At 61.1% G+C, this 24,669-nt stretch overlaps 2 protein-coding genes across 2 annotated transcripts; one reads left to right on the plus strand and one right to left on the minus strand.

Moving 5' to 3' along the window:
* Window positions 1-416: 416 nt before the first annotated feature.
* On the minus strand, window positions 417-7,556 carry RNF126 (ring finger protein 126). The gene is made up of 9 exons (XM_051810982.1): window positions 7,448-7,556; window positions 4,793-4,851; window positions 3,787-3,850; window positions 3,062-3,303; window positions 2,470-2,538; window positions 2,317-2,386; window positions 1,994-2,087; window positions 1,446-1,561; window positions 417-1,237 (listed from the first exon to the last, which is right to left on the minus strand). Exons 1-9 carry the CDS (start codon window positions 7,520-7,522, stop codon window positions 1,085-1,087), a joined length of 942 nt encoding a protein of 313 aa, XP_051666942.1. The 5' UTR covers window positions 7,523-7,556; the 3' UTR covers window positions 417-1,084.
* A 7,996-nt stretch (window positions 7,557-15,552) lies between these two features.
* Window positions 15,553-23,232, plus strand: FSTL3 (follistatin like 3). The gene is made up of 5 exons (XM_051810997.1): window positions 15,553-15,680; window positions 17,596-17,781; window positions 20,457-20,672; window positions 21,710-21,937; window positions 22,027-23,232. Exons 1-5 carry the CDS (start codon window positions 15,623-15,625, stop codon window positions 22,077-22,079), a joined length of 741 nt encoding a protein of 246 aa, XP_051666957.1. The 5' UTR covers window positions 15,553-15,622; the 3' UTR covers window positions 22,080-23,232.
* The last annotated feature ends 1,437 nt before the right edge of the window (window positions 23,233-24,669 follow it).

A 24,669-nucleotide genomic window follows, 5' to 3' on the forward strand; every position in this document is an offset into this window, starting at 1 on the left:
AAACATACCTGGGTATTTTTCTCTCTCTCCTTTTTTAATCAGCTCTATTTTAAGTAGTTTTGCAATACATTTTTCTCAAAAAATGTTGTTTTCCTGGTAATTACTCAGTCACAAGAGATTTGCTGGTCCTCGCTCTGCTGCACACCCAGTCCTGTGTGGGCCCGGCGGAACAGCCCGCCCAGCTGCGAGGGGGGCAGGACTGCAACACAGAGATGTAAAAAATACAAAACACCGGGCGAGGATGCTTCCAGATGCGATCCTTGGTCACTGTGCAGTGCCCTGCAGGCTGGCAGCAGCTCCCACCAGAGCCCAGAGCTCCCAGCACGTGGGAGGGCTCAGAGAGGCCCCGCCTGCCCGGGGGAGGTGGGATGGCTCGGAGCTTACCCTGTAGCTCTCCTCAAATCATGCATAACGGCTCGCAGAGCTGAAATGTCCATTTATTGACAGCAGTAATAATTTAAGATTATAAAAACCCTTTCAGTGTTGAGTATCAGCGGGCGAGGTTATAAAGAAAAATAAATGGGACTCGAGATGGGACAGGGAAGGATCCCGGGGTCTATTTGAGAGTTCCTGTTTCAGTGAGAGCTACTGGTCCTCCCCAGCTGAAGATCCTGGAGGGGAGGCAGCATCCTTACGCTTCCATTTTAGACTTCAATCTCCAAAGCAGAAAAGATAGTATCCAAGGGGAGGAGGAGCAAAAGAAATAAAAGAAAGGGATCTCAAATTCAAACCCATACAAACAACCTTTCCTTTTGGGATTCAACCACTCGCTCAGCACCTCGGGGTTCCCAGCTGGGAGCGCGGCAGCCTCGCACTGCAACGGGTAAAGTCCACGCACAGAGGATGTTTTTATTGACAGACAGAGCTCTTTCCCCCCTTTTTCATCACAGAACTTGAGGCTTCTCATCTCTGAAGGACCCAGAGTCTCCGTGTCTTCAGAAATCAAAAGAGAATTCTGGGGGCACTGCTCCCCCCTTGTCCCCTCCCCTCGCTCTGCTCTGGAAGCCCCTTTGGCTGCTTGTGGTGGCCAGGGAGGGAGGGGGGACAGTGGAGGGGGCCCCAGGGACAGAGGGTGTGTTAAGATTCATGAGTTGTTCGATGAGTTTTCATTACTTGGTGAGCTGGAGGAAGAGGAGGAGGAGGAAGATGATGAGAAGTTCATCCCTGTGAGTCCTGGGGGGTTTGTGGCAGTGTTTTGTCCACTTAAACTTTTCCGGCAGACGGGACACGTGTCATGCTTTGAGGAGCAGACAAAAACAAAACAAGAAATATGGAAAACTGATTAGAAACACGATATGGGAGCAGCACTCGAGGAACAGGCTGGGATGACACTCCGTCCTCCGATCGAAGGCTGTTCATGGCTCAAGCCTCACAACAGAGGTAGGAAAATATTTACAGAGGGGAGCAGAGGTGCTGCAGGCCCTGGGCACTGCCCCCACACTCACCTGCTCCAGCCATGGGACAATGCAGCCGTCGTGGAACAGGTGATTGCACGGTAACTGCCGCACGTTTTCCCCGACTGTGTAGTCTTCCTTACACACTGGGCACTCCAACCCGGAATCTGCATCGCACAGGGAAAGCCAAGCACAGCTGAGCAATGGAGGAGAGAATGACAGACAAAGCCCCCAGCTCAGGACCCATCACTCCCTCCCCTTCCCCGGCACTGCTCCAACCCTGCCGAGAGGAAAGCTTGGTGCTCTGCAGTCACTCCCCCATCACGCCACCTCCCCCTGCCCCGGGTCTGCCTCATCCTTCCCCTCCCTTCTGCTTTTCCATCTGAACTTCTCACAAGTTTGCCTCCACAGGGCAAATCCATCCAGCCTGCACTGCTCTTTTTTTTTTGTGAGTGTAACAGAGCCACTTCAGCTCTCACCCGTCTTTGAAATGTTTTAGGCCTTGAAGGTACAAGCAGACAGATTTCAAGTCCCAAGAAAACATTACACAGAGCTTCCAGGGAGCTCTCTCTGCATGACTGCCCGGAGCAGACACATACCTACGTGCTCCTGTGTGATCTGTATGGTGGGGAGGGCCTGGATCTTCTCTTTGTCCGCTGGCGGTGGTCCAGTGTTTTCAAACTGATTCAGTAACTGGAAAAACAACCGGCCAGGCAGGCAGAAGGGAGAGGTGAGCTCAGCAGTACAGAGAATCCAGAGAATGTTTCCTGAGCCAGTGCGCTTGGGCCCCGCATCGCCCACACTGCAGCCCCCGGTTCCCATTCCTGCCCTCGCAGTCCCTCACCCCCTGCACCACCACAGGTGCTGCCCCTTCTGCAGCACTGCACAGCAGGATGGAGACTCTGCTAAGTCCCAGTTTTACCTGTGTGATAATTGCATCCAGGCCGTTGGCACCCCAGGCGTAGTCCATCGGATTTGAGTGCAGGACTCCCCTGAAGAGCAAGGACAGCAAGTGAGTTCATCCGGGAGCACCACCGAGACACTGCCAGAGAGAGCAGCACATCCTCCAACTCACCAAGGGCCCAGGCCTAGGTTTGGAATTGTGGTTGGTGCAATAATTCCATTGACCAGCTGCTGGATAATTCTGAAAGACAAGAAAACCAGGATTGTGTAAGAATTAGTCTGCTGGCTCCCAGCCCAGCACCCCAACGTGGAGGGAGAGGCTGAATACTGTCACATTGTCAGGGGAAAGAAAAGATTCCCTGTAGCAATTGCAATTGCAGCTTATAGAGTGATAGGCCATGGATAAAGTTTCAGTATTTGATTCGTAAGGGGACAATTCCTGGCACGAATTGAGTGGCTCCCAGGACGCAGTTACACAAACAGCATCTGGTGCTTTCTGCTGTTTCCCCTCACAGTGAGTACAACACTTTGGCAACGACCAGGGAATATTTTCCCACTGCAGGACAAAGTCCCAGCCACAGGCCATGCCACTGCTCATGTGAAATAGCCCCGACAGACCCCAGGCAGGAGCATCAGGCCCAGCTGGGGCACAGCTGGCACCCAAGGCAGTGCTGGAGAGCTTTGGGACGCCGCTCCCCAACCCGGGGGAAAAGGCCCAGGCTGACACTGAGGTCAGTCCCATCAGTGAGGAGCACGATTCTCACCCTTCCAGCGTGGGGACGCCCTCGTGCCTGCCCGAGGCGCGGCGCGTGGCCAGGCGGGCGCGGGGCTGCCTGGCGCCGTAGCGGTGCCGGGACTGGTGCTCGCGCTCCCGCCGGTTCTCCGAGTCCCGGTTGTCTTCCGGCTGCACGTTGGACCCAAACGGAAACTCAAAGCTGTCATCAAAGAACCCGAAAGCGAACTGGCCATAGCCCTGGGGCAAGGTGAACAAGTGCTGATCCACGTTCTGAGAGGGAGGGAATGCAGAGAACAGACTGTGATGAGAGAAACGGCCCTCGGCTCCCACAGCGACCCCCAGGCCTGCGGTGACACTGGGACCAGCGTGCCCTTGGCAGCAGCTCAGTGAGGAACGGACATGGGAGCTGCACACAAAGGCAGAAAAAACCCAAATCACAGTTCCCTGGTTTCCCTTTGTTGTGTCACTGCTGCTTCCGAGCTGAGGCTACTGCATAGCAACACACTCAAATCCTGCTCTCCAAATCCTGCTGGGCGCCCTCACGACGGGAATCAGCTACAAGTGATGGTCCTACGTAACACAGCAGCAAAAATACGGCATGCAGAGATTTCAGGAGCACCATGTGGAGGACATTAATTCCTCCTTTCCAGATTCTGTCATGATCTGGGGAACATTTAAACGATGTACTATTGGAAAAATACTCAATCCAATGGCAAAGCAGAAGGTGTTGAAAGGGAGAAAGGACTTAGTCACCTCAAAAGGATGCCTGCTCTGATCAGCGGCTGACGTAGAGGAGCTGGTCTCATTGTCAGCGTTCCTATGGGGAATGAAGAATGCTGGTAAGACTCAGAAGCTTCTACAGGAAGATTTGCTGTCTCCCTTCCCTTTAAGGTCTGCCCCGCTCCCACCCACCCCAGGGCAGGGGCAGCTCCAGACAGAACCTGGTCCTCTTTCAGCTGCCGATTTTCTGGTTGCTCACATCAATTTTCATTCCTCCCTCCCTGAACCCTTCAGTCAGGATCTGCCAGGATGGATTTTTAGGCTCCAGGGTTGGTGTGGTCAGACCAAACATCTCCTGGTCTGTGCAGAAACCCCAGGCCATGCAGACCACCATGCTCAGCAGGCAGCAACACCCGCTGCCCCCTGGTCCAGCTGTGTCCCTGCGCTGCCCATGGCCCATCCCAGAGCCAGTCACAGCCAACAAATGTGACTGAAACATTTAAAGACATTCCTGGTGCTCCTGCCCACCAGAGAGCTGTCCCAAAAGTGGCAGTAGAGGAACATGGATCTCGTTGCTCCAGGGCAGAGTCCAAAGTCTCAGCCACAACATTTCACTGTTTGTCCCCAGCACGTTCACTACTCGCACACTGAGGTGTCTGTGCACTCTCCATTCCCAGATTTGTCTCTCCAGGGTTATCTCTGCCCTGATGACTCAGACCAGGTCAGAGCTACACACACCATAGGGAAAGCCTCCCTATCACTTCTTTATGTTTGTTTTACATCAACCCATTCCTGCACTGCCCTTCACCAGCGACACTGGATGCTCAGGAGGACACTCAGTATTTCCATGGCAGAGTGACCTGTGGCTGCAAACCTGCCAATGAAGCACTATAACCCCACAGTGAGGAAAGATGAGCCAAAGCTTGGGCACAGAAGCAATAGAGACGGTGTATTTAATGTCCAACTTTGCCTTTGAACTAGTAAGAGAGCAAGGCAGCCCTGGCTCACTCAAGCACCAGTCCGTGGGGCAGGACATTACCTCGGCTCCTCGGGAAGTTCTTCAATAAAACCAGACTCACACCGTGGGCAGATGTAGTCCTGTGGGAGAAGAGACACTGGATAAGAGAAGGAAGTGGTACCTCAGAGCTGCAGGGTGTGACAGGAGGGGTCTGGTCACCCCCAGCACACACCACAGTTCCAGAGCCAGAGACCCCAAAGCCCAACATTGGCTTTCCCCAGGCCAGCGAGGCCAGAGCTTGGCCTGAGTCTGTGGGAGCTCGGCTTGAGAACGATCAGGGTGACGCTGCTAATCCCCAGTACAGACACAGCATTAGACACAACTGATGCAGTTCTGGTGAGGTGAAAGCAAAACCCCCATCACCCCCACACAGCAGCTCTCAAACACCAGCTCTGGGGACCAGGAAACGAGGTGGGAATGGCAGCAGGGGCTTGGCAGTGTCGTGATGCTCAGGGAGGCTGATCCCTGCCACTAACACAAGCTGGGGTTCACAGCACGAGGGGCACGAGGACACACCAGGTCCTTACACGCCCATGACCAGTACTTGCCACAGACCTGCTGCCGCCCCAGTGCCCTGGGCACTGACAATGGAGCATGTGGGGAAAGACAGGCTGTGTGTGCAGAGCCTGTGACACTTACTGCCTCACAATCCCCGGGGTTAGTGAGGAATTTATCCTCCACAACCACACTGTCCCGGGCAGAGCAGCCCAGAACACTGGAGATCCTCAAAGGGAATTGCTTTGCTTTCCAGTGCTTGAGGAGCAGCAGCAGAGCCGCCCGCGTGCCCAGCGGGCACACACCACCCCAAATCCCCGCGCTGGCAGAGCCGGGCTCAGCTCAGAAGGCATTTAAGAGCTTCTAAAAATAATATCACTTCCCTTTGCTGCTGCTGCTGCACTGGAATTGGCACAGCCCTTCGCCAGGCCAAGGGATTCCCCCAAGGAGTCAAGGCCACCAGCCCTGGGGACCGTCCCAATAAGACCCCTGGGGTCGCTCCCCCAGTCCCTGCATCTGACCCCGATAAGGCCCCGTGTGGAGCACAGCCTGGAGCCACCACACATGCCCTGCCCGCCCAGGGAGGTACAGGAGCTCCGAGGCCCAGACTGGGACAGGTCCCTGCTCCCTCTCTCCCCTGTCTGCTGCTGTGAAACAACTGGCTCTGCACCACTCACACGAGGTGTGAGCTCAGGAACCTCTGTACCCCTCGGTGCCCAGCACAGGCAGCTGCAGCAGTTGCCTCTGCCTGGGAAAACCCCTTTGCTTCCCACCACCACAGACTGGTGGGGACACACCAGCACAGGGGGAATGACCACGGCCTGAGCACCCTGCTCCTCTCAGCTCCCCGCTCCAGGGGGCTGGGGGGGTGTGTGCTCACAACCAGCTCTGAGCACAGGGATCAGCACATTCCTCTGCAGCTGGAACAGCACAAATGTCAAAGTTAGTTGTTTCTTGGGCTGTTTGAGTCCCTCCTTTGGCAGCTCCTGTCAGCGAGTGAAACCAAGTGAACTTGGACCCCCAAAACAAGTTCATGAACTCACAGCTACCCAGCCCTGAGGCCCCAAACACAGCCACCTGCTCCCTGCCCAGCCCAGCACACACAGCCAGGTGTGCCCAGCTCAGCCCAGCCCAGGATGGGGTGTTTGAGCAGAAATAAACGACGGATATTGCAGGTTATCCCCTGGCTCGCTCCCCCAGCCTGTCTGTTCTCAGCACGAGCACAGTCAGGCGTTTGTTCTCACACTTACACATGAGCTGGAAGGCTCCAACACGGCCCACCCTGGCAAAAGGACAAACTGCATGACACAAACCAACCACCCCCACCAAGGACAGCTCTGCTCGCCCTCGGGGGCTTTTCAAGCTCAGTGTCAGCAACCAGCAAAGGCTTGTTCAGACAAGACGCTGTGAAAAGCGTCAGGACAAAGAGACCGGCAGGACCCTCAGAACCACACTGAACATCTCAGGACACCAGGCGGGGAGCAGGTGACCCACCAGCTCCTCCCCAACAGCCCACGCTCCAGGCCACCCACCCCGGGACAGGCTCCGCATACGCGGGGTTTCGCCGGGTGATTAAAGCACCTGCCCAGGTGCCTACACAGCACTTCTGTCCACGTATCACCCGCGCACCTCCCTGTGTCCCAGCCACACCACCGCCGGGCTTTTCTCGCGCTCATTAAACGCTGCTGAGAGACAGAGAAGAAACCCCGCGGCGCTTCCCTCAGCTCCGGAGAGGGTAAGGCTGCCCGGGCCGGGGGCGTCACTCCCGGACGGACCCCCACCCCGGACTCGCTCGGCGGCGGGGCCCGGCGGTTCCCGTGGGGCGGTCGGAGCGCTCGAACCGCCGCGGGGCCGCCCCGCCCAGGCCCCCTCGCCCGGGTCGAGAGCCCCTCCCGCCGCGCCGCCCCCGCCCGGCTGCTGCCCCTCGGCAGGGGCGGCCCGCTACCCCCCGCAGCCCCGTTCCCCCGCTCCGGACCGCCCCAGACCCTCCCAACGCCCCCGAGCCCCGGTGCCACGGGTGGAGCCCCCAAGGCCCCCCCCCGCCCTCGCCGGTCCCGCCGCCTCTCAGGCCCCCCGGGCCCCTGAGGCCTCGTCTCCACGTGCCCGCCCCGCCGGAGCCCCTGCCCGGCCCTGCCCGCGCCCACCGCCCCTCCCGGTCCCCCCGGCGGCCGCGGCGCTCACGGGCAGGCGCGGGGCGATCTCGGCCGAGCAGCAGTGGCAGAAGAACCGGCCCGGCTGCGGCGACGCCTCCGCCATCTTCCCTGCCCGCCCGGCCCCGCCCCTGCGCGCGCCGCGGCGCCGACGGCGGCCGACGGCGGACACGGGGCCGCGCGCGGCACAAACGCGGAAGCGGAGAGCGGAGGGGCGGGGCTGAGGGGGGCTCGAGGGGCGGCCCCGCCCCCCGCCCGCGGAACGGGGACCCCTCGATCCGGGACCCCTCGATCCGGGACCCCTCGATCCTGGTCCCTCTCTCAGCCCCGGGGCAGTGGCCCCACCGGACCCTCGGGCTTCAAAATATCATAAGCTCATAAGCTGACTGACATATTTAGTTAGTTATTTTCTCTTTAAAGAGAAGGAAAAAAGAGCTGGGGAGAGGTTGAGACCCCTCCTCTTGAAAGGAGGAAAAACGGGTATTCCCAGTGAATAGCCCAGGATTTGCTTAAGATTGCAGTAGCCACAAAGGCACGGGGATGTTCCATTTTAACAGAAGCCTCTCAAGTAGGGTATTTGTCCCAGACTTCACCCCTTGGATGCTGCAGATGCTGGGGAGGTTTTAGGGGGCAAGAGGTGGAATCTAATTTTAGGGGCTAGGAATCCCACCCGGCGCTCAGTTCAAGGCCAGGGTGTTCCCCAGGCTGCAGCTTTTGAGAGAGCAGGGGGTCTGCCTGGCCCTCACTGGGGTCCCAGGCTCCACGGGCTGTTGTTGTGGCTCTGCTGAGCCAGGGTTTTGGGGTGGTGTGGCTGGGGGAGGTTTGGGTATCCACACAGCGTGGTTGTGGGCTTTTGGGGTGGTGAGGCTGCAGGGGGGTTGGGAGTGGCAGAGCTGTGGGGTCTTAGGGGTTCTGCATGGTGGGGCTGTGGGGTCCTGGGGTTCGAGCCCGCGGCACCAGCCCCGCTCCCAGCAGGTGGCATCTTCAGCCCAGGATTTGCTGCTCCGGCTTCGTCGGGTGATGGAGCCGGGGAGGGATTTGTGGAGCAGCTCAGGAGCCGTGGAAAGCTCGGCATGTCTCCACTCCCTCTGCTTCAGGGGGACGGGGACACTGTGAGACGCCGTAAACTGGGCGCTGGTGGGACAGGGTTGGGACAGGGCTGGGTCACCGGTCAGCGACTGGGAGGGCTCGGTGATGGTGTGGGAATTGCAGCCGTGGGACAGATTGGCAGCGCTCAGCAGCTGATCGATGATCCCGGACACTGATAAGGCACGTTGGCATTTATTTACAGCCGATGAGGAAACGGCTGCTCCCGTAACCCTTTTATTTGGGAGGTGGGTCCAGACGTGGAGCCAGACGGAGCCCTGAGCCTCCACGAGCCCGCGGCCCCGGATGGGGCATTTCGTGCCCCGAGGGCAGCTCCTTACCAGTGTTTCTCTGTGCCCTGTCTCGAGGCTGGAGGACAAGTTGCCACTTGATCAAATGGGTGCCGGGTGCCTGTGGGATTGGGAGGGAAGGATCCGACTCCACTGACTTTGTCCCTCTGGAATTCCCTGACGCAGGAACTGTGGAAGCTGAACGTGGCAACACTCGGGATGCAAATGGCAACGGATGTGAATGCCCATGGAGATAAGGGCAGCGGAGCGGCTGCAGCCCCGGTGCCTCTGGCACACAGCAGTGGGAAGGGCCCCCAAAGCCCCCTGAGCCCCTTGGCTGTTGGGATGTGCTTCTGTGGGGAGAAAGCTCCATGTCAGGACCGCGGCCTCTGCCCATGACCTGCAGCCCCTGGGCACAGGCAAAGCCCCCTGCCCATCCCTCATCACTGGTGCTGAACTCCCCTTTCTGGGGGTTGAGGCCCTGACTTTGGCCCCAGCCACAGTTCCCCCCCACGGAGGGCAGGAGGGTCCCTGGGCAGGTGCAGCCCTGTCACTGCTCAGGCACCCCAGGATCGTGGGTTCTGGGCTCAGCTGTCCCTTCCTCTGAGGGAGCCGCCCCTGGTCGGGAGTAAATTTGAGTCACCCAGGGAAGGATTTTCCCACGGTGCTGCAGAAAGGCAAACTGCACCCTCACCCAAGAGAGCTGACGAGGAGGTGACACCTCCCCACTTAGCACCGAGTCATCCTTACACAGAGCCCGCTCCCAAACTGGCCGCCCTGCTTGGGTGAGAGAGGCCAGTGGAAAATATCCCAGGGCTCCCGTTGTCTGAGGGGACAGGACAGGGTGGGAGGCTCCTCTGGCAGCTTGGAGTCACGATCCCACCTGCACTGGTCAGTGGAGGGGACAAGTGCCCGTCTGGGACCCCGGACAGGGGGTCCGAGGGATTCATCCTGACCTCTGGACCCTGTGCTCCTGAACAAAGCAGTGGCTGGAGCTGAAGCCCCCGTGCTGCCTGGCTGTTGGGTGTTTGGGGTGCAGCTCTGGGCACAGCCTTGTCCCAGGCTCTGCCTTGAGCCCTGGGAAGCACAGGCACCTCCTGGAGCAGGAGCAGCTTCCAGCACGGTTCCTGCCAAGTGAGAATAACTGGTGCAGCTGGTCTCCCTGCTCCCCTCCACCCAACATCATATATAATTGCCTATTTTAATTAATAAATTGGAGGCCACTCAAAGGAAAGTGGCGAGATTCCTCACAGACACTGCAGGGATTGTCTGCCCGCCCCGAGCCAGTCGTGTCACGGTGGATTTGAATCGGTCTCCTTTGAATTTCTTCAGACAGATCGTGAGATTTACATCCTCCACCTCGTCTCCTGGAGCCTCGCACCTCCAGGCTGTGGGTCTGGATCCCACCTGGCAGCGATCCGGCAGCTCCCGGTGACCCAGGAGCAGTGGCACAGGCTGAGCCCCAACCTCACTGCTGCCAGGCTGGGAGTGCTGAGGGGCACTGGCAGCGGGTGGCCCCCAGCCCTGCACGGCTCTGATCCCTGGATCCAGGATGTCCCCAGCAGCAGGGCTAGTGGCATCTTGTCGGCCCTGCTCTGGCCCCCCTGTGCCATCCCAGTGGCCCACCTGTCCTGGGAGCAGCCAGGGCATGGGGGCTCAGGGGAAATTCACGGTCCCTGGGGGCTGCTTTTTGGGCTCCACCAAAAATTTCCCTTTTCTTTTTTTTTTTTTTTTTTTTGATTCTTTGCTTTTTTATGCTTGATTTAAACCATTGTTCTTCAAGGGAAATTTTAATATGAAAAACATGTTTTTCTACCATTTGCCAGCCTGGGCCAAGCAATCAGGCTCCCTGTCTGACAGGGGCTGTGTGGCAGATGGGGGCTTCAGGCGGGACATGACCTACAGTGGCTCTGCCCTTCAATGGCCCAAGGGACTGGGAAGCTGCAGGGCCACCAGACTGGCAGGGCCAGGGTGCCACAGCCCACCGTAGTGCCAGTGGGGTCTGTGTCCTCCACCTGGCTGGAATGGGAGGAGGGCAGCCAGCAGCCTCACTGTCTCGTCCCGATAACCAGCACCTTGCCCAGGGAACAAAGATCAGCGGAGCAACCGCTGCCCTTCCTGGTGCAGCTCTGCCTCCTCCGTCAGCGCCTCTGCCCAGCCTCCCGAGGAGCCAAAGGGCTTTAATGGCCCGGGAGGTTTCCCCGACTCCCGGCTCTGCTGGACCCAGTTCAGCCCCACACGGTTTCCTGACGTTCCACAGCACTGTCAGCTCTCCCCTCGAGGCTTTGCTCCTGCCCTGCACCGTGGTGGAGGCAGTGCTTGTGCTGGGAGCCCACGCGGCTGCCGGCGCTGACTCACAGCTTGTTTACACACACACCTGTGTCATGCGTGTTTACACACACACCCCTGTGTCACACGTGTGTTTACACCCCCCCCCGTGTCACACATATGTTTACACACACCCCCGTGTCACACGTATGTTTACACACACCCCCGTGTCACACGTATGTTTACACACACCCCCCTGTGTCACACGTATGTTTACACACACACCCCCGTGTCAGGCGTGGCCCGGCTGACCGTGCCAGGCTCGGCCGTGTGGGCAATGGGATTGTTCTAAGGAGCTCGCTGAGGTGTCTGTAAATCCACGTGCATGGACAGGAGGGGCAGAACCAGAGCCAGCTGTGGGCCGTGGCCATGAGATGTCTGCTCCTTTTTGAGAGGGGCACACCTTGTCAGGGTGGATGGGACAGGATGTCCTTGCTGGCTCTGGCTGCTGCTTTCCTGCATCCCAGCCTTCCCAGTCCCCACTCCATGTTGCTTGCACCTCCTGGATCCAAGCACCAGCATTTCTCCAGCACAGACAGAGCCCAGGGCATCTTCCATCAGTGTGGGGCAGAGCTGGGGCCACTGGGATGAAAGACTGGGAGAGAGGAGGCCCTGGGGGGGAGTGTAGCTCTTGCCGGGGGCACCCAAAGCTCTGGAGAGGGGGAAGACTTTGCTGAGGAGGGGAGAGGGAGTGAATCCCCCCAGGGTGATGTTTCCTGGGGGGCTGGGGCCTGCAGGGTGCTGGTGGTGCTGATGTCAGCAGCAGCGAGGCAGTCTGGGTCTGAGCATCAGCAGGAAGGATCAGAGTTTGATCAGGAATCAAACAGGATGGGTGATCAGATTTGGAGGGGCAAGTCTTGGGAAGGTATGTCAGCCTCCCGGCCCTCCCTGCACGCCGGCGCTCCCGCCCTGCCCTCCTTCATCCGCAGAAGTGGAAGTGTCCCAGGAACATGAAACGATTACTTGGCGAGGAGAATCCAGCTCAGCACTTCTTGGCATTTGTTCACAGCTTTCATCTTCAAAGCTCCTTGCAAACATTAGCAATCTAATCCCTGCAACCTTCCTGGGAGATAGCGCAGGATCAAGCAGAGGAGCATTATCTCGTCTCAGCAGATGGGGAAACTGAGGCAGCAGCGGTGACGCTGCCGCCCCGGGGCACGGGGCGAAGCTCCGTGTCAGCGCTGGGGGTGGGGTGTGGCCATCGAGGTGCAGCCCACACCGCTCCAACACTCTCTCCCCAGTTCCAGGGATGTGGCCACGAGCCACAAGCACCAACCCAATTCACGGAGCTGGAGCCATGAGGACACGGTGGAGAAAATCCTGCCTCGGGGTCAAGGCTGCCGGCAGCAGCCCCAGGGCTCAGCTCGTGCCTTGCACCAGCCACCCAGCACAGGCTCCGGCTCCGAGGATGTGACTGAGGCTCAGTCCTATCCCCCGTCCTGGGTACACATTGAGCTCCAGCTCTGGCCCTGCTGTGCCAAGCCTGGCTCCCATCCCCAGGGTTTCCCGGGGTCTCATGGCCCCATGGATGCACCTGAGCCAGGGCTGAGGATCCCTCACCAGCAGCCCCTCTCCCCACTGCTGTGTTTGGCAGCACTTCCACCTGCGTGGGAGAAACTGGGGCGTCCCGGTGCGGAGAGGAATGGGGCCAGGATCACCTCGCTCTGACAGGGAAATGGCAACATCCAGGGCCCTGGCCAACACCTGCCCACAGATCCATGCCGGCGGTATGAAACCTCTGCCCTGACCCTGGGCTCTGGGAGAAACACTTCTCAATTGAATATCTTGTTGCAAATTGCAGCTCTAATTGGTTTAGCAGAGTTTAATTAGCCTGAACTGATGAAAGAGGCGAGATTCCCTCCTTAAAGGAGCCCAGCAGCAGGATGCACCAGCCAGGGTTTGGGGGGAGAATGGCTGGGTCTGAACCTCATCCCGAAATCCTGCTGCAGCCCTGACCCAGCATGGCACCAGTGCCCAGATGAAAGGTCAGATGTGAGGCTGCCATTCACTGCGCTCCAAAGGGCTCCTTTGTCCCCGTCCCAGCGCCTTCTGCCGCCCCCAGCCCCGGTCCAGGGGCTCCTTTGACTCCCTTCGGGTGCCGCAGGGCTGCTTTCCTGCAGATCCCAGTCCAGCTTCTTGCCCCCCTCCCCCCTTTCTGCGGGTGCTGAGGGGTCTCAGTCACATCCCGGGCTGTCCGTGGGGTGCAGGGAGGCAGAATCACCCTGTGTGCAAGACTGGTTGGTGGAATTTTGCTCCCAGCTTTGCTTGAGAATCAGCCTTGCCCCCCCCACCCTGCGGCATCACTGCAGGCAAGTCACTTTGGCTGCAACCAGGAGAAGGGCAAGCGGAGCCCCCAGCATGGTTTTCCTGGGAGCAGGTGACCTCAGCAGGGCTCTGAGCCCCCTTTAGCTCAGGGACCCACTTACTTCCTGGCCTCCAGGCTCCTCCTGCCTCACATCAGGAGCCTGGTTGCTCCCTGACAGAGGCAACAACGCCTGCTGCTCCAAGCGAGGTCCGACCCCTTCCCTGCCAGAGCCAGTGGTTGTGCAACCCCACTCTGAGCCAGGGAAAATCCCTTCCTGGCCTTTTCGAGCTCCTCTCGCATCCTGGAGCATGTGAGTGAGTGCATCACCACCCGCTCGCTCACGGACATCCCACTTGGAGGTTTGGCTTCCCAGTCCTCGGCCCTTACATGGGCAATCACTCCGAGGCGGCCGAGGGAGCCGGGTCACGCCAGCCGGGCCAGGGCCGGGAGCAGTGCCGGGGCCGGGGCCGGGAGCACACCAGGAGCCCGTGCGGGCGGGGGCTGCCAGCTCTGTCCTTCCCCCAGGACCCCCCCGCTGTCCTGTGCGGGGCTCTCCTGGCCCCACCACACGCTGTGGGGAGGTGCCGGGTGCTGCAGGACACAGGGCTCCTGCACCTGCAGATGGCACCAATGCCACCTGGGGTAAACCCATCCCTCCCCGTTCCCGACCCCTCCCTGGGGATGCAAGGGACTGTATGGGGAAAAGGAGGGGACGATCTACCTTGGTGAGAGACGGCTCACTGGCCAGAGGGGCGGGGAGAGGGATGGAGATTGTGCTGGTGCCAGTGGACATACTGCTCTGCCCGTGCTGGCAGCTGGCAGTGCACCCGCCATCCCTGCTGTGGGACCCGGGCTGCTCCATGTCCCACCAGACCAAAGCTGTGTCCAGCCCCATCCCACGCCAAAGCAAGCTGCTTGTGCTGTGCTGGCACCACTCAGAGCCAGGAGGCTGCTGCTGGGCCAGAGGGGTGGTGCAGGGTCCCCGGGGCCCTGTGGTCTGGGCCCCTCTCTGAAAGAGCCCAGCTCAGCCCTGCTGAAAACATGACCTCAGCTGAGGCCAGTGCACGGGGTGAAACGTTCCTCAGCTGCACGGCCGCGAGCTGGACACGGCACTCGGGGCTGAGAGGGCCCTGGGCTGTGGCAAAGAGCCCTGTGTCCCCAGCGCCCTACCTGGGGAGCTGGGTGACAGCTGGGGGCCCTGGTGCACCCCGACCCCCCTTCAAACAGGTGGGCAATCTCTTTGTGGTGGCACTGAGCAAGAAGCAAGGCCAGGCAATGCCAGAGAGCCCAACCTGCCTTGTCCGGGGCTCCCCACTGTGCTCCCCAGTCCTGTCAGGAGCTGCACAAAGTCTGGGAGCCCCTGAAAACCTGGTAGTATTGGCCCAGGTCCCAGTTCCCCAGTTCCCCAGCACGAGCCAGGCCATGCAGGGTCCAGCATGCGTTTGGGAGCCAGGAGATGCAGTGCCAGTGGTAGTGGGGACAGCTGGGGAGAATGGGGCCAGCACGTGCCATGGGAGTATGACCCCACCAGCTCTTCTCCTTCCCCTCCTCGTCTGGCAGGGCTCGAGTTGGTGCCTCAGTTTCCCTTCGGCTCGTTGGGGGTGATGCTGGGTACCAGCCGGGCTGCGGGGGTGTTTGGGTAGCAGAGATGAAAGGAGCCACATGAGACAGCCCTCACCCTACCCCTGCTGCCAGCCGGGCTGCTCCGCGAGGAGGAGGAGGGCGGGAGGAGGCAGACGCGGGTTCATGCGAGGATGGGTGTGGAAGGCGCAGCCGTGCGGGCGGCACAGGGTCGGGCAGGGAAGTGTTCTGGGGTTCCCCACGCCTCAGGGTCTGCCCAGACACCGCTCTGCTCCGCTGCACACCGAGCACGGGGGCTCCCCCAAACCTTCCCCGTCCCATCTCAGTCCGGGGCTGCCGGTCCCTGCCCGCTCCGGGGGAAACACGGACACGACTCCCCACCGCCCACTCGGGGACGATCAGACCCTCGCTGCCATCCCCGCGCCCCCGCACTCACCCCCCTCGCTGCCCCCCGACTCCACCGCCGCTGCCCCCGCCCCGGCCCCCCCGCGCCGCCCCGCCCGGTGATTCACGCCTCCCCGCCGCTTTATAGCTCCGCCGGCCTCGCCGCCGCCTCACAGCAACAGGTCACCGGAGCGCCCCGGCCCGTCCCGGCCCGTCCCCGCCCGGCCCGGCCATGCCGCTGCGGCTGGCGCTCTGCCTGCTGGCGCTCTGCAGCCCCGCCGCCGCGCACGGTAAGAGCCGCGGTCCCGGTTCCGGCGGGGTCCCGGCGCAGCCCGCCCGCTCGGTATCGCCGCTCGCCGCCGGCAGGTGCTCGGGGCGGGGGCGGCCCGGCCCGGGGTCGCGGCGCCGTTCGGGCACCGCTGTCCCGTCCCGCCGGGCAGATGCCGAGCTCTCGGCGGCACAAACCCGCTTTAAGGGGCGGAGCGGCGGCTGCCCGGTGCCCGGCGGTGCCGCTCGGGTGTCCCGGTCCCTGCCGTCCCTCCGTCGGTCGCGGGGTTGCGCGGCGGGAGCGAACGCCCGGGGTCCCGCCCGACCCCGCTGCCGCCTCCCGGATCGCGGCCGTGCCGCTGCCCGGCCTCGGCATCCCGCACCCCGCGTGCCCCGGGAGTCCCCGTTCCCGGAGGCGGCAGAGCCGGCTCGGGGCTGCGTGGCCCCCGGTGGGACGGGCCGGGAGCGGGGCCGGTCGGTGACCGGGGTGTGGAGTTCGTAGCTCGGAGCCTCCCGGTTCCGCCGCCGGTGCTAGCGGCTTTCGCCGTGCTTGGGCGGTGTCGGGGCTGTGGGGGAGGACGTCCCGAGACCCCGGGTCGGGGCTCCATCAGCCCTTCCCGGCGGCGCGGAGCCGTGCGGTGGTGCTGGTGTCGCCTCTCCCGCATCGGAGCGAGAGTTTCCATCTTCCCTTCGCACGATGCCGAGTGTTCCTTGGGGAGTGGGGGCCGTGCGGTGTTGTAACGGGAAATTGGGCTTGGAAGAGCAATCGAACAAATCCGTGGAGGATAACCCCCCGATGGCAGCCGCGTGCTGGCGCGGCTGGTGCTGCCCGAGGCGTCCAGGCGCTGGTTTCCGCAGCCCGAGGATTTGCTCCATCCACGACTGCCCCGCGGATGCAGCCGGGCTGGGAGCCCCATGTGCTTGTGGCTGAACCAAAATCATATGCGAGGGAGGAAAAAAGGGGGTACAGGGTCTGGGGCGGGCTCCACTTCGGGGCAGGGTGAATCCCTGACTTGGAGGGGAGCGACTCCCCCCTGGCAGCACAGGACACGTCCCCGCCCCCATCTCTCCCTCCCTCCCATCTTTTGCCGTTTAACAAACCTCAAGCGCAGCTAATGAGAGCACGAACCCAAATAAGCGTCACAAGAGGCTGGTTTGCAGAGGCGGAAATTGCAAAGAAATCACTCACAAAAAAGAAAAAAAAAAATCTAACTGATTCGCTGGTGGGTCACAGAACAAACAGGCTTTTGAGTCAGAGCGATCCGGTGCCGCGGGGCTGGCCCAGACCCAAGGGCTGGGGCAAGTGCCCCACGCTCCAGCCACTGGCTCAGACACTCCTTGCAGGGGCCGTGTGTGTGTCAAGCCCCCGTGATGGTTTCATTCCTCCATGGGGCCACTGGCACACACTGGGGGATCCAGAGCATGGTTGTCCACTGGCCCTGCTCTGTCTGCCCCCCTCCAAGCTGGGGCCCCTCTCTCTGGGACTGGGCAGGAGCTGGGCAGAGATGGAGGCAGGGAGGGCAGGGCAGCGAGGAGGTAAGCTGCAAGCCCAAGTAAGATGCCCTGGCCTGCTGGCTGGGCATCTCCCAGAGCACTGCTGGGAGTGCTGGGATAACTGCTGCATCCCTGTGGTCCCAGTGCTGGTTTTGAACCTGTTGGTGGAAGAGGGCTGGCAGCAGCCCCAGGCGTTGGCATGGCTATGAGGGCATGGAGCTGCCGTGCCAGGGACCCATAGGGATGCCTGCTCTGGGACAGCTCTTGTGCCACATGAGTGATGGGAGCCAGAACAGAGTGTCTCTGGGTTCCCCAGCTCATCCCAGGCACTGGAGTGATCTCTGTGCCTCTTGCCCGAGGTGGTCCAGCCACAGCTGGCATCTTGCTGCCCTTCGTGGGAGTCCCAGCACAGCAGGGATCCCTTACCCTCTGCCCTCTCCACAGGTGGTATCTGCTGGTTGCAGCAGGGGAAGGAGGCCAAGTGCACCATGATCCTGAAGACGGGTGTGACATGGGAGGAATGCTGTGCCAACGGCAATGTGGACGTGGCCTGGTCTAACTACACCTACCCAGGCAACAAGATCAGCCTGCTGGGCTTCCTGGGGCTGGTGACATGCCACCCCTGCAAAGGTGAGCGGGCCAGAGGGTGAGGGGATGCTGTGGGGCTGAGCTCTGCCCACGGGGGCTGCTCAGAGCCTGCAGCTCCAGGGGATGCAGCAGTGATGGGGCTGGGCTACCCCTCACCAAACAGGGCTCTTCTGGGCAGTCTGGGACAGCACGGGGACCCCAGGGACTGCTGACCCCATGCTCCTGCTGCTGCAGCTCCTGGACAGATGCTGCTGTGGGTCAGAGCTGGCAGGACAGCCTGCATCCCCTGGCTGCTCTCATTTTGTGTGTATTTTAGTTCTCTCCCAGCGGAGTAGGACGCGTGACCCGGGTCTTGGCCGGGCAGCCGAGTGCAGGGAGCGGAGCTGGGGCTGCCTGTTCCCAAGTTAACCTCGCTGCACTGGGGCCCCCTGCCCCTGCCCTCACCACGGCTGCTCAGGGGAAACTTTGTCAGATTTTTCTAAGGCAAAAAGATCTATTTCTTCCCCTCCGCTCCCCCTCGCTCCTCCCAGCGTGTGTGTGAAATGGCTTTATGTAACGGGCAGTTCCAGAAGTGGAAACTCTCCAGCTGTGAGTTCCAGCCCCACCAGATGTTTTGGCGTGTGCCAGAGGCGCGGATCCCCCAGCACTTGTGTGGCTGTGTGAGAACATGCTCGAGGACCTGCTGCCCGCAGGAGACAGGAGCAGGGATTTGGAAGGTCATGTTGTTATTTGCTTAAAGGGGGAAAAAGGTTCTTAACAAAACCACTTCCTCTAGTTCCCTGCACTCCTCGGGCCCATCCTGGCGCAACTTGGGGTTGCACTCCGTGCCAGCCAAAAGCTGAGTGAGATCCTGGCCCTGGCCCCATCCCTGCTTGGCGGAGCTGGGAGCACCGGGACCCTCTCCATGGGCTCCCCCATGCGTGGGGCAGAGTGCAGTGGGAACAGGCAGCCCTCGACCAGGAGTCTGGCCTCACCTCTGCAGAGAGACTGGGAGGCATGGGGGCTGCCAGTGGCCACAGACCACAGTGTGGGCTGAGGCTCCTGGGGTTTACTGGGGTCTGGGAGCAGGGCCTTTAAGGAAACTGCTGGAGAGCCCGGCCAGCACTTGCACCACAACCCCCACACCATCAGCCAGCCCCTGCCTGTCCCGTCCAGATGGAGCTGGTGCTGCTCCTCACCAGGCTCCAGAGGCTTTGGAAGAGGGTGAATAAGAGGAGCTGTGCTCCCACTCGCCGGGCTTGCAGGGCTGGAAGAGGTTACTCTGGGATAAAGTGGGCTGCAGCCGGGCGGCCAAGCCCCACGGGGAGGTGCTGGCCAGGCCCCGGGGGCTCTGCTATGGGTCTCTGGGAGGGAAGTGAAATTCCTGGCTCCAGCTGCTGGGGACACGGTGTCCCCCCCAAGGACCCAGTGCAGGGGGGGAGCCAGGCTGTGGGGTCAGGGTCACGGGCAGATTCTCCAACTACTCCCTCCCTTGCTGGGACTGTCTGGACAATTGGACTCTGCTCTGCTGCAGCATCTCAGAGCGGAGGGTGATGAGGGTCCTGTTTCCTCTAGCAGCCCTGGGACACAGAGCTGTAACCCTCTGTCATGGGGTCCCCATGTCCCAGGCTCTCCTTCCCTGGGACAAACCCCAGCTGTGGAAATCAGGGAGCAATCCGGGAAATCGTTTCCCACCAGGGAATTTCCCCCAGGGACTGCTGGGCTAAGCAGACAGGGAATTTCCCCTTCCTCCTTCTCCTCCTCCTCCTCGCTGTCTCCCAAGGTGGCCCATCTCCCACAGGGAAATCCCCCTCTGTGCCTCCCAAAGCTCCAAGCACACACCCTGTCCCCAGGGATCCTTCCTGCTGGGGGAGAATCCCCATTCTGGGAAGCTTTTTGGTCTTGCCCAGTGTGGGTGCTGATTGGTCCAAGCAGTGCCCATGTCCTGGGGAGCTCAGGGGCCAATCCCTCTGGGGTGAGTGCTTTGTGTGCTTTGGGAGGCAGAGGGGGTCCAGCTGCCCCAGACAGAACCCCCGTCCCTGCCGCTGACCCCTTTGCCTCTCCCTGCAGAGGCACCAGTGTCTGGGCCCCTGGACACCAGGATGGGCCCCTGCTCAGCGGCCCCTCTCTGTCCTGCTGGCGTGGGCATGGCCCCGGGGCACTGGCAGGACCCCCTGAACCCCGGCCCCCGTGCTGGCCGGGAGGTGACCCGGGGGGACAAAGCATCTGCCTGTCTGGGGACCGGCGCTGGCTGCTGCCTCCTGCTCTTGTGTTCCAGTCACAGAGCGAGACAGGGCCAGGCATTGTCTGCTGGGAGCGGCATTCCCAATCGCCCAGACAACTCGCGAAGCCCAGCTCTTTCTGGAGGAACTGGGGCCTTGTGGAGATGGATTTTTCCATTGCACAAGAGAAAGAAATGACTCCTTCCAAAGAATAAATAGATGGGAAGGAGTGAGCTGGTGCTGAGTGGAGCCGGGGCTCCGGCTGGGGTGAGCGCTGGATGATTGTGCAGAGCCACAGCCAACGACCTGCTCCTCGGTGGGGCTGAGCAGATCCAGATGCTGCCGGGGCAGCTCAGTGTCAGCACGTGCGCTGTGGCCCGGGGGGCATTCGGGACTGCGAGGGCCAACGCTGACCCCGTCCCACTCGGTGTCACAGGGGGCTGGGCAGGACGGGCCCTTCCCTGGTGGGGGGCAGCCGGTGCCACATCCTCACGTGCTGCTGCTCTGTGTCCCCAGAGAGCTGTGAGGGGGTGGTGTGCGGCCCCGACAAGGTCTGCAAGATGAAACACGGGCGTCCCCAGTGTGCCTGTGCCCCAGACTGCTCCAGCCTGCCCCGCAAGCTGCAGGTCTGCGGTTCCGATGGCTACACCTACCGGGACGAGTGTGACCTGCTGACGGCCAAGTGCAGAGACCACCCCGACCTCGAAGTGATGTACCAGGGCAAATGCAAAAGTAGGTGCAGCTGAGCCCCCACCCCACTGTGTCCCATTCCTATTCTGTCCCTGTCCTATCCCCATCCCCTGTGGTCCAGGGAGGGAAGGTCCATCCCAGTGCAGGGTCTCGCCTGCAGGACACAGGTCTTGGTGCCCATTAAGGGGACATTGTAGGCTGTTGGTGCGCCGGGGTTTGGCCTCACTTTGGACTGAGCAGTAACAGTCCCTAAAATGTCATTTACAAACGTCAAGCCCCTTTTTTTCCTCTTTTGTAAAGGGCGCAGTGATCTTCCTGGCTCTGCCAAGAGCTGTCAGAAGGATTATGGTTATTTTTCCAGCCCTGCTCTCTGGAAGGCTTTGTCTGTCAAGCTCTGGGCTGAGCAGGGAAATGTGGGGCAAGAAATGAGATTTTGAGAGCTGCAGATGCCAAATCTTCCAATCCAGCAGGGAAAGAAAGAGAGGAAGGTGGAGGGATAATGGGGGTGCACGAAGCCCCTGCACCACCACCCCCCGGCAGAGCCCTTTGCAGGGCCTGATCCTGCCGCACAGGCTCCCTCCACGCCCATGCGCCCCTGCTCCAGCGCTGGGTTGGGTCCAGGGTGACCCTGCCCTTCCCTCTTGCTGGGGCCAGCACGGCGGCTGCCAGCCTGGCTGCAGCAGCTGCTGCTTCCCTGCCAAGGCACCTGCGTGCGGCCGCTGGCCCGGCCGGGTCCCCCCGCGCCAAACGGGCTCAGCCCCGCGCTCGCTCCGCCGCTGCAGCTGCACCTCAGCTCCTCCCGTGCGGCGCAGCTCTGGCTGGGGCTGAGCCCGAGGGCCTGGGGCCACGTGCTCCCTTCACGCTCGGGATGTCAAGCCCTGCCAGCTCCTGCCCTTGGGAGCATCATCGGTGGGGGAGATTGGGACCACTCGGCCCTTGGCTCCTCTCTGTCCCCCAGTAGCAAAGGTTGGGAGATGGCCGGGTTTCCTTGGGATGATGTCCACCATCCACCTGAGCTGGAGGAGCCGCGGGAGGGGGTGCCCTTCCCCGGGTCACCCCAGCCCTGTGCTTCCCTGCAGAGTCCTGCTCCAGCGTGGTGTGCCCTGGCACCCACACCTGCGTGGTGGACCAGACGGGCAGTGCCCACTGCGTGATGTGCCGGACGGCTCCCTGCCCTGAGCCCACCAGCCTGGACCACGCCCTCTGCGGCAACAACAATGTCACCTACCCCTCAGCGTGCCACCTGCGCCGGGCCACCTGCCACCGCGGCCGCTCCATCGGCGTGCGCCACTACGGGAGCTGCTCAGGTGAGCAGGGCAGGGCGGGGGCAGCGGGCACGGACCCCCGGAGCCTGGTCACCCCTCACACCCTCCTCACCACTTCTCTCTGTTTGCAGCCGCGGCCAAATTCTCCGCAGAGACGGACAGCGTGGAAGAGAACTATGTGTGAATCCTCCCTCGGCCGAGCCGGAGCCGGGAGACAGGGGCATTATGTGTATATTGTACAAACCATATACCTGATATTTATTAAGATAAAAAGATCCTTATTTATCCCTGTGTATGTTATGCAGTCGCAGGGGGCTCAGTTCCCATCCTGCCAGCCGGGGAGCAGGGGTGGGGGCGCACGGCCAGGGAGATGTTGAGCTGCCCTGGGATGCTCCAGTGCCCACCCAGTGCCCGGCAGAGCTCTCCACTGGCCAGTGCCCTTCCTTGCTGCTGGTGCGGTGTGGAGGGGTGTCCGTGGGCCCCCCTTACGTGTCCTTGGCCAGCAGCCCTGGGCCTATTTATTTTTGGATTAATTCTCAGTACTCTGCTGACGTTTCTGGCTGGGACCTCGAGGTCTAGAGGGAATCTGTGCTTTTGCCTTCCCTGAGGGGCTCAGCCCCAGCTGCCAGCAGCAGGAAAGGCAGTGCATGCTGCACCAGATTGGAGAGAGATAGATATATATTTTTATATATATTAAAAAAAATATATGTATGTTATTGTCTCCTAAACTTTCATCATGTGTGTGTTCAAATGGATTTTAGTTTGGGTCTTCCCAGGCCCATTCAGACCAGGCTCCCACCGTCTTCGGAGGTGATGCCGGTGCCCAGAGAGTTGGTGCAGTGGCAGCCCTATCTGAGGGGCATGACCATTCTCCCTGGCCCACTGAGCCCCCACCCAGAGCCCATCACCCAGGGCAGCTGCCCCCAGCCCTCCTCATCCCTCCCTGCCAGAACAGCTTCAGATGGAGCCCAGGCTGCAGGGAGAGATGGCCCTGCCTGCCCCCCCAAGGACCCCCACACTGCAGCTATGGGGCCCTGTACCCCCTGCTCTGCCCACACCTGTATTTATTTTTATTCCTTTTCTCATTTCTTCTGTTGTCACCTGTGTAAATACCAGCTCAGCTCTGACACCAAAAAGCTCTTGACTTTATATAAATATCATTTTTATATATATATTATATGTAAAAATACCTTATCTTCTATTTTTGTATGATTGGATTCTGACCCTCAAGGCAGACGCTTTGGGAACACCCACATCCCCTATTCTGTATTGTTGGGGCATTTTATGGCTGCGTTGGATTATGTTGGATTATAATTATAAACCAGATTAAACGGTGCTGTGGGTCTGGTTTTGTTGGGCAGGCTCTGGGGCCGCAGGAGGTGTTGCTGTCCCTGGGGCTGTGCCCCTGTGCTGGGTCTGGGGTGTGGGGAGCCCCCAGCAGCGGTGAGGAGCCGCATCCCATCTGCTCCGCTTGGCGCTCGGGTGTTCCGGCCCGGCCAAGGCTGCTCAGCGCAGCGGGAGGGAAGGGGAGAGCAGGGAAGAGCAAGATAAATCTGTTCCCAATCTCGGGCTGTGCCATGAGGGTTTGGTATTTCACAAAACAATTCCTGCCGGTAATTGGGTCCCGATGTGGGATGGTTCCCGGGCGGCAGCCTGTGGCTTGACGTGCTGAGCTCCACAGGAACTGCCGCTGGATCTCCCTCAGCTGCATCCCCTGTGCTGGGGGCCAGCGTGGCACAGCCCCCCAACCCCCCGCCGAGCCCCTCAGAACCATGCCCAGCCCAGGAGTGCATTGCAGAGAATCACAGAATCATTTAGGTCAGAAAAGACCGCTCAGATAACCCAGGATGGTCATGGGACTTTCTCCTGCAGCCTCTCCCTGCCTGCCCAGCTCAGCGATGTCCCCCTGCTCTTGGGGATGGGTGTACGGGAGTTCCCAAAACGCTGCCCACGCCCTTCTGGATGCCAGCGCTGCTGCACACGGTGGTGTGTGGCCTGGGTTCCTCCACGGCCTGCCCGCAGCGCTTCCTGCCCACGGCAGCTCCCCGTCCCGCCCGCCCCGCCGCAGGGTTTGGCCCCGGGAGCGGCTGGTGCGTGGCCCCGTGCCGAGCCCGCGGGCACGGGCTGCGGCAGCAACAGCAGCTCCTGTGATGAGCGGGAGATTTCAGCCTCCAAAACATGGCTGTGAGTCAGGAGCCACCTTCCCACCAGTTTTTGGGTGGTCTGGGACAAGCTGGGACAGGCGCCGGCTCTCCAGGCTCCCTGGCAGTGTGTGGAAGCCCCGGGGCTGGCAGCCCTGTCCCGGCATTCCAGGGGATCTCTGCCCCACACTGCGTCTGCCAGCACCCCCCTGGGATTTGGGGCTTCCTTGGATGCTGGCAGCCTGGCAGGGGTCTGTCCTCTACTGGGTGTCCCCAGGGCCACTGGTGACCGCAGCTTGTGTCCCCTGACCCTGTGCAAGGCCCTGCAGCAGCCAGAGGGTGCCAGCAATTTGCAGATAAAACAAACAGCCAGAAGCAGGGAATGTCTGAGTCTGTTCTCCGAGACGACGCCAGGCAGAGCCACACGTGTCTCAGCTGAGACCCAGCAGCAGCTCAGCACATGTCCCCTGGCCACTGTGGGCACCCAGCTGCCACGGGGTGAGCGCCCGTCTGTGGGTGGGGAGGTGGGTGAGGCTCCCGACGGATCCCTGTGGGCTCCGCCAGCGCAGCTGGGAGCCTGCCTGACCCCGGGGGGTGTCTGTGGTTCCCCTGTTTGGGGGGTCCTGTAGAGCA

This window comes from Manacus candei, unplaced genomic scaffold (assembly GCF_025592945.1).
Source record: "Manacus candei isolate 608988 ecotype Guabito, Panama unplaced genomic scaffold, ASM2559294v1 h1tg000080l, whole genome shotgun sequence".
Classification (NCBI taxonomy): Eukaryota; Metazoa; Chordata; class Aves; order Passeriformes; family Pipridae; genus Manacus; species Manacus candei.